The 9281-nt window shown below is 35.6% G+C and overlaps 1 protein-coding gene across 1 annotated transcript in view; it reads left to right on the forward strand.

Moving 5' to 3' along the window:
- Positions 1–9281, forward strand: part of CPNE8 (copine VIII) — a 400491-nt gene that overhangs the window by 286212 nt on the left and 104998 nt on the right. The window contains exons 12-13 of the mRNA XM_006888207.1: positions 2123–2176; positions 3124–3185. Of these exons, the coding sequence (XP_006888269.1) occupies positions 2123–2176; positions 3124–3185 (116 nt within the window). The remainder of the gene's footprint in view (positions 1–2122; positions 2177–3123; positions 3186–9281) is intronic.

The following is a 9281-nucleotide window of genomic DNA, read 5'->3' on the forward strand; positions in this document are numbered from 1 at the left end:
TGGCCTGTATCAGGCGCACCTTAGTCTCCAGAGAGACACTGTTGCTCCTGAGTACGTTTGAGAGGTCCCTAACGGCAGACTTTCCCATCGCCATACGCTTTTTGATTTCCTGACTGCTGGTACCAAGAAAATAGTTAAAAAAAAACAACAACAACAACACACCAAACAAGCAAATCGACCTTCTGCTCCAGAGAAGGACTGGCAGCATCCTCCTCACCAGCCATATCCAGTAATTAAATCTTCAGAATTTTTCTTGTGAAACATTCTCAAAGGCACTTACTACTGTTGTGGATCATTACCTCATAAACATAAGTTAAATAAGACCCTACCTGTTGTCTTCATTTTCTCTCTTCACAACTCTATCCTAAGACTGATTCTGTTTTGTTCAAGCACCCTTGAAGTTCTGCCATCAGTTGGATAATAACCTCACATTGAATGTCTCCGTAGCCTGGTCTCAGATATCTTTTTCAGATCCATTTTTCATCTCTTCTTTATATGTTTTCTGTGTTCCTCCCAAGATAGACCATTTACTTTTTCCTGACTGCCTTTTCTTTTTGAAATCCTACCTAAATTGATAAATCTTAGTTCAAATGTATTTTCTTCATAATAGTCTTAAGCTTTCTTTCCCTGGATTTTTTTTTCCATTTTATTGTCTTGAAATGAGCTGAAAGATTCTTTTGTAAGGCACTTAGATTTTTAATTTTGCTACTAGAGTGAAAGGTCTTACTTATTCATATAACCCTTAATTCTCCAGCACTTTACACAATGTAGTAAAACAGTATTTCTCATGGAATAAAGAATTACTGTATCACTCTGTAAATAAAAACTAGACCTTTTCCAATTATTATTTATGTAATAAGAGTAGTGGAAATGAACATTATAAAGCGTTAATCAATAGATTCTATGTTCTTGACATACAAGTATATATAACCTCATAAAAATTGTTTCTTGAATAAACTTTTCTGTCTTAAAACATAGTACTGTCAAGTCAGAACTAACTCAAAACTGACAGCCATGAATTTTTAGAGGATGTAAATCTCATGAAGGAGCTTCTGCAGCTTTACTCATAGAGCCTTCAGTGGATTTGAACCTATATAGAGGTTACCTTTAGGGTAACAGTGCAACTCTCTACAGACTTTGCCACCAGAACTCCCTTTGTTTTGTGGTCCCTTTGAGTCAACTATAACTCCTAGTAACACTTTGAACAACAGATCAGAATCTTGCTCTCATGTCATGGTATCTGCCATGCTTAAGTCCATTGTTATATTTACTGTATCAATCCATCGTGTTGAGAGTCTTCCTTTTCTATGACCCTAATCCTTTTCCAGCATGATGTCTTTTGCTAAGGGCTGGTCCCTCTTGATAATATGTCCAAGATACATGAGATGAAGTTTCACCACCTTTGCCCCTCAGAAGCACCATGTTCACACTTCATCAAGACATTTTTTTGCAATTTCTTTTTTACAGTCTATGGATATTTAATATTCTTTGCCAACACTACAAGTCAAAGAAAGGTCTTCACCAATAGCCTAATTCAAAGCCATCTATTGTTTGGTCATCCTTATTCATTGTCCAACTTTCAGATGCATACAAACAGTGGAAAATATAGGTTGGAACACTTGCACCTTAGTCTTTAAATGGACATTATTGTTCTTTAGCACTTTTGGAGAGGTCCTAGAGAACCATAACCAAATACGTCTTTTGATTTCTTGACTGCTCTACCATAACTATTGTTTGTATATGTTCAGCATGAACAAAATTAAATTTCCTTTAGCAACTTGTAATTTTTCTCCAAAGCAGTTATTGTTTGAGAATTTATATAATGAGATATTATCAGATCAAGGAGGTGAAAATATTTAAAAGTAACCAATATATAAAGTAATTGAAGAAAGTGTTACTGATATCTGATAAAATATCTTTCTATTTTATTTTTTGAAGAAGGTGGTTGCTGGTAAGTTTTGCAGAAAGTTTTGACAGCAATTAGCTCAACTGAAGTGTCTGTGAATATGTATGCAAGTTTGCGAGTTTAAATTAATACGTAAATAATAAAGAAATTTTGCAAATTGCCTTTTTAAATTTCATTATACAATATAATACATCTCTACTTTTTATCTTTTTCAAGGTTGTGAATCCTAAAAAAAAAGGAAAAAAGAAAAAATACACTAATTCTGGAACAGTAAGTCAGTTTTTCAGTTTTATATAGTAACAGTCTAAATTTATATATTACTATATTGATATTATTTATATTTTGTTGTTTTTGTTGTTGTTGATTGCCATCGAGTTGGGCACGACTCATAATGACCCTATGAACAAAAGGCCTAAAACCTTTCTTTAACTATAGTCATTTATTATAGGTCAGAGTTCCCAGAGGCATGTGGTTTAGGAAGTGGATGCCATTTCTGCTTCCAAGTTAGGAGACTAAAATCTAACATCTCATAAATTGACTACCCCTCTCTACAATGGAGTCCTTCCTTGTTTTATAAAATTCTTGTTTTTAAAAAATTTATGGGATATAGAAGTGCCCTTTTTATAGTGCAACTCTGTGGGAATACTGTACAAGACCAAGAAGCCAAAGAATAAACCTATTGAATCATAAAGAGGGCATAAAGATTAACGTATCTGAACATTGTGAAAAGCAAAAATTATCTGCATTTCAAAGAAAATAATACTATAGAGTTTTATTTTTCAAATTTCCTATAAATCTGCTAACACAAGACACTTAAAAATAGATGGGCCATTACAGCCACATGACAAGCACCACCCCCCAACCTTCCTTTTGTAAGGTTTGGCTTACTGATTTTGATCTTTTTTTCCAAAACTATTTTCCAACTCCCTTTCATCTTTCCTTTCATCTGAAATGGGAAGTAATAGTGTCCTTATAGATAATTCTTCATGATTTTCTTCAAAGGGCGTAAACTGGTCATGGAAGTAAGTTAGTTTTTTCTTTCTTCTTTTCTTTGAATAATTTAAAGTGTAAGAAAATCAAACCTAATAGATACTACCAAATAGTAATTGCTTTAGTGACTTTCAGAATAGTGTAAAACATGATTTTCTTTCTAATATTTAGCAAATAACTTGCTTAAGGTTTCAATTCAAGTAATTCTGCCTTGTTTTTACTTTCAGGTAACTTTACTCTCTTTCTTGGTAGAAACTGAAGTCTCATTCCTTGACTATATTAAAGGAGGGTGAGTAATTCTATGAAATTATTTAATTGCTTTCAAGTTTCTATGAGTGTGTGTGGCAAATGCACCATGGAGTGCCAAAAGAACAAACAAATCTGTCTTGGAGAAAGTGCAACCATGGTCTTCCTTATAGACAGTTAGGATGCAGCTTTCTCTTACATACTTTGGGCATGTTATCAAGAAGAGCCAGTCCTCGGGAAAAGACATCATGGTGGGAAAAATGTAGGGTTAGTGAAAGAGGAATACTCTCAGCAAGCTGGATTGACACAGTGACTGTTATAGGAGACTTGAGTATGTACATCATGGGACTCATATATGACACGTTTCAGGTCTGTTTTCATAGAGTCACTATGAATTGTCGTCAACTTGATGACACCTAACAAGAAGCAGCAGCAAAGGCTACCAGAGGATATTAGGCTTTTACAGCAATCACCTTCACCATATTTGGGTGGCAGACTTACCGCATTTTTCTTTCAGACCTAAAGTAATGAAGTGACATGGATGATACTTTTGAAGCAAGTTATGACTTTTCTTTGGTCCAAAAAAAGGGTATTGTGTTATTAATAGCAGTAGATAAAGTTCTTCCATAGGACACTCTTTTACTTCACACATAAGACTTTTTAGATGAACTTTTTATTATTTTTTAAATAAGAAGGAAAACTTCAGGGATTGTGGCAAATGCAGATCCTACGTTCAGGATATTAACAGAATGCATCTTGTATAAAATCATAATGCAGAAATGGATTGTGAATGGTCATGTCCTTGCTCCCTAGTTTTCCAGCAAGAATACATTTGTTGTGGTGGAGTTGTTTTGTGTGTGTGTGTTTGTTTATTGATGTGGGAGGGGAGGGAAATGCTCAGACACAACCTTCTTTGATAACATGTTTCAAATACTACTTAATCCCTAACAAATTAGGGCGTCTAAATTTTGTGTCTATTTTTAAGCTATTTTAACTTAAACAAGCAACACCCCTAGCAACTGAAAACAGGTATTCGTTACCATGCATTCTATAATATCCACATATTCTAATGGATTGCCAAAAGAACAGATAGGTCTTGGAGTAAGCACAGCCGGAGTGCTCCCTGGTGGCAAAGAGAATAAACCTTTGTTCCACATACTTCAGGAATGTTGCTAGGAGAGACTATTCCTTGGAGAGGGATATCATACTTGGAAAGGCAGAGGATCAGTGAAGGAGACGAAGGAGAGGAAGACCCTCAACCAAATGGACTGACACAGTGACTGCCTCAGGGGGGTCTAGTGTGTCAGAAAGTATAATGTCACAGGATAGGACAGGATGGTTCAGATCTGTTCACAGGGTCACTGTAGGTTGCATTCAACTCAATGGCACCACATAACAACAACCGCCTATTCTAATACATTTGCAATTTTATCTTTTAATTATCTAGGTAAGAGACACACTTGAACCTGCTTAATAACAGCAGTCAAGGAGTGTCACTCGTATAAACTTTTCATAATTAAAATTCAGCAGTATGTTTTTCTAATACTGATTCATTGACACAGTGTCGTGAGCCAAAGAAAGAGATGAGAAAATGAATGGACCAGAGGAACAAAAGGGTTTCGTAAAAGCAATAGAAAATTTTCTTTTCTGTGCTCTTCTTTCGGAAAACAAATCATGCAAAAAAAATGATACCTGCCTTAATGGGGAACCTTTGCCACATATGGGTGTCTTGAAGCTTATCACCTTGCTGCAGTGACTCAGAAGCTAACGTGGTTGTTACAATAAAATGAAATGGGGGGAAATTATTCTCTCCTCAGTATCTCAATGTTTATGTATATTTTATCTTTAAACGTTGGAAAAATAGAAAGTGGAAATTACTGTACCATTTCTGTCTAGGTTAACTCCTTAGTAGTGGTAGATGATAGCTTATAGAGAAAGAAGATAGTGGCTATTCCTGACAATTTTCAGTATGCTCTCTTTTAAGTGCTTGATATATATCTAGATGCATAGTCTACTTTGCAGTACTGTTTTTAAATTTAAAACGTTAAAAATGCTTTTGAGACTCTGCTCTGTTTTAGATGTGAAGTGTGTGGGTATGTATGAGAAATACTCAAAATATTTTGTCAGCAGTGTAAACCCAATAATATTTTAGTGTGACTCCGTTATTGGGCAGGGGAGGGGAAACAAACCTGAAAGCTTATATCAACAAATCACTGCCATTGTTCATATTTTCCTTTTTAGGACCTTTCAGGCTAATCAGAACAGAGAAGTTTCTTGTAATATATGGAGAAGTGATAGTCTTAACTTGACTGCACTGCCATATTTTTCTCTATGTATAAAACTTTCAAGACTTTTTTTATGATTTATATACATCTGATCTCAATTACTATCTATAACATGTGTAATCCATTCCTAGATTCCGAACTTTAATAAAAATCCGTTATGAGTTTATACATGGGGTATAAGGAAATGGAGTTTGATTTTTTTCTCTCTCTCTAACTGACCTAACTGGGGTTATACTAACTATGATTATTGTTATAAACAACATGCCTCTAGAAACCCTATGGATTTTGAGAAATGACGATAGTTATAGAAAGGCTTTCAGGCCTTTTGTTCATAGGGTCCCTATGAGTCATGTTTGACTTGACAATCAACAACAACAACAACCGTCAAATCGGAACCAACTCAAAGCTGAACTTCGGGTGCTTTACAGAGGCAGTAAATGGGAGATTACTCATCTTTTCTCCTGTTAGACTTGAACCACATGATTTCAGGTTGGCAGCACAGCTCCTTACCACTAGACCATAGATGCATATTTATATCATATGAGTAAACTATTATTTGTACTTAATACACTATTTCTGTAGAAATATTTATTTACTAAATGTATATAATATTTGTTAAAGGTATACAGATACTTAGTTGTTAATTGCTATCAAGTCAACTACAGTTCATCACGACCCTATAAAGAACAGCACCGTCCTCAGAGTCTCCTACCTGCTCAAGACCATTGTTGCAGATACGGATTCAATCATCTTATTGATTGAATCATCTTCCTCTCTTTTATTGATCCTCTCTGTTTCCCAGAAAGATGGCATTTTTCAAGGAGTGGTATTCCTGACATTGTGTCCAAGCATATGTGAGATGAGATTTTACCATCCTTGCCTTTAAGGAATATCCTGCTTGTAATTCCTTCAGAACATTTGCTGCTGTTGTTGTGTGTGATGGAATCAGAACCAACTCGTAACTGACCACTCATTAGCAGATTTTCAGAGACAGTAAATGGCATGGGAATAGAGAGTCATTCTTTCTCTTACAGAACAACTGGTGGATTCAAACCACATACCTTTAGGTTGGCAGCACAGCTCCTTACTTCTCAGCCAACAGAGCTCTCCAGGACCATCGTCATCACTGTCATATTTCCAAACAAAGGGCAGAATTTTTTTTTGTGTGTGTGTATAGAAAATATTTTTTATATATTTCATATATTTTAAATATATATTTTTTATATTTTTATTTATATATATATATACACACACATATATAAATGTATATACGTGTGTGTGTGTGTGTGTGTGTGTGTGTCTGTTTTTCTCCTGTGAGTAGAATCTAAATAATAAAGGAGTGGTAATTAATGATAATTTTTTGAAGGCCTTGCTATAAGCAATTAAGCTTATAGGAAGAGTAATAATGTCAGTTTAGAGACTAAGGTGTGCCTGATACAAGCCATAGTCTTATTAATTGCTTGCTATGCATTCACAAGCTGGACAGTGATTAAGAATGGCAGAAGAGGAATTGATGCCTTTGAGTTTTAATGCTGGAGAAGAGTATTGAACATACTATGGAATGTCAAGAGAACAAAGAGGTCTGTTTTGGAGAAGGTGAAACAAAGCTGCATCTTGGAAGAGAGAATTTTGAAGCTCCATCTCATATACTATGAACATGTTGCCAGGAAGTATCAGTCCATAGAAAAGAACATCATGCTTGGAAGGGTAAAGGGTCAGTGCAAGAGGGAAGACCCTGGATGAAATGGATTGACAAAGTAATTGGGTAATGAGTTTCAATGTGTCAGTGGCTGTGAGATCGGAACTGCCAGGGAGATTCCACCTTTGGTTAACAGTGCATCTTCCTAATGACTACTCCACCAGAGCTCTATAAATTTCTTATACAATGTAATTTGCATAATAAAATAATAGCTGCTACTTACTAAACACTTAAGGGAGTTCAGGTGGTATAGTTCATATGGAGTATAAATAGCCCAAATTTGAACCCTCAAGCAGCAGTTCTTTGGGAGAAAGGCATCCTGTTTCTGAAACTCCCTGGAGAATGAGTCAATTATCACTCCATGGAATTGTGATGATATAAGATGTGATGAGAATGTTATGCTCCAAGACTTGAGCCAAGTACCTTCTGGGATTAAGTTTCTCCATCTCTATTACTAGTCTCTATGCTTGTCTAATGCTATTCATTTTCCTTTCTCATTTTCTCATGATAATACATGAATAGTTTGCTCCTTCCAATTGTCTTCTAAGGACAATTAGAGACAAATCCATTGACTTTTTATCCTATTTTCATTTCCATATTTGTAAAACTAATATTTAGCATCTAGTTGCTGCCAGTTGACCATACAGTTTAAGGAAAAGTGATATCTTGACATAAGAATGTAAAACTTTTATTATTTGATGTTTCTGAATTTTCAAATTTTAAATGTGTATGACTATTACGATGGATTAATTAGGAAGATTCCTGTATAGAATACCTGTTGTGGTTATTGTTGTTGATTGCTATTGAGTCATAATGATGCTATGAACAAAAGACCTGAACCTTTTTATAACTATCGTCATTTCTCAAAGTTCATAGAGTTTCCAGAGGCATGTTGTTTGAAAGTGGATGCCACTCCTGCTTACAAATAAAAAAGGAAGACTCTTAACACTTTATGTTCCTATCTTTTTTTATCACTAAATTCCTCCTGGTATCAAAATCAGTCATAAGAATTTTAAATAGATATTATACCAATATTAAAATCACGGTAAAAAATAAAGTAACTGCAGATTTATCCTCCAACTATTTCAGTAAAAAAATTTTTTTCCATGGTACACTATAATTTCTTAACTTGTTCTAGACATTATAAACCTTTTGGGCTTTCAACTATTTAAGAAATTTCAATCACCAAGTAGATAAATGCATTGCAGTGAAGGAAATCTTACTAAAGCAAATGCTTAATTAGATAAAATTTCTAAATAATTAAAGAATATAATGAGCTGATTAATTTCAAATTAGAATTAATTAGTTGGCAATTATTCTGTATTTTATTGCTAAAACACACGAGTACAAATAATAGTTGTGGACTCTTGGTAAACGTCAGTCAGATTTTTACTCTTTATAGAGAAAAGAAAAGTCTTGAAAACAAAACATCTGTGATATTTCATATTCTTTGTTGTTGTTGCTATGTGCCATCGAGTCACATGTGACTCATAGTGACCCTATGTACAACAGCCCTAAAAACTGCTCTATCCTGTGCCAGTCACACTGCCTCTGACATGCCCATCCCGATTACCCCAGTCACTGAATCATTCCACCTCATAGAGAGCCTTCCCCTCCTGCGCTGTCCGTCCACCCTCCCAAGCATGATGTCCCTCTCCAAGGACCTGTCCCTCCTTAACACATGCCCAAAGTATGTCAGACAAAGCCCCAGAATCCTTGCCACCAAGAAGCAGCCTGGTTTAACCCTTTCCAGGATCAATCTGTTTGTTTCCTTGGCAATCCATGGTACATTCAATACTCTTCTCCAGCACCATAGCTCAAAGGCATCAATTCTCCTTCTATCCTTCCTGGTCATTGTCCAACTCTCTGATGCATAACAAAGGATTGCAAAGACCATAGTCTGTATCAGACGCATCTTAGTCTCCAGAGTGACAGTATTGCTCTTCAGTATCCTGGAGAGATCCCTAACAGCAGACTTTCCCATCGCAATATATTTTTGATCTGCTGGCTACTGGTGCCAAGCTTGTTGACTGTGGAGCCAAGCAGAATAAAGTTGTTAACAATCCTTCACCATCCATCCTGATGCTGCCAATTGGTCCAGTGGTGAGAATCTTTGTCTTCTTGACATTGAGCCTCAGTCCATACTGAAGGCTGC

The sequence above is a fragment of the Elephantulus edwardii genome, unplaced genomic scaffold (assembly GCF_000299155.1).
Source record: "Elephantulus edwardii isolate Elephantulus edwardi_28Jun2011 unplaced genomic scaffold, EleEdw1.0 scaffold00065, whole genome shotgun sequence".
NCBI lineage: Eukaryota > Metazoa > Chordata > Mammalia > Macroscelidea > Macroscelididae > Elephantulus > Elephantulus edwardii.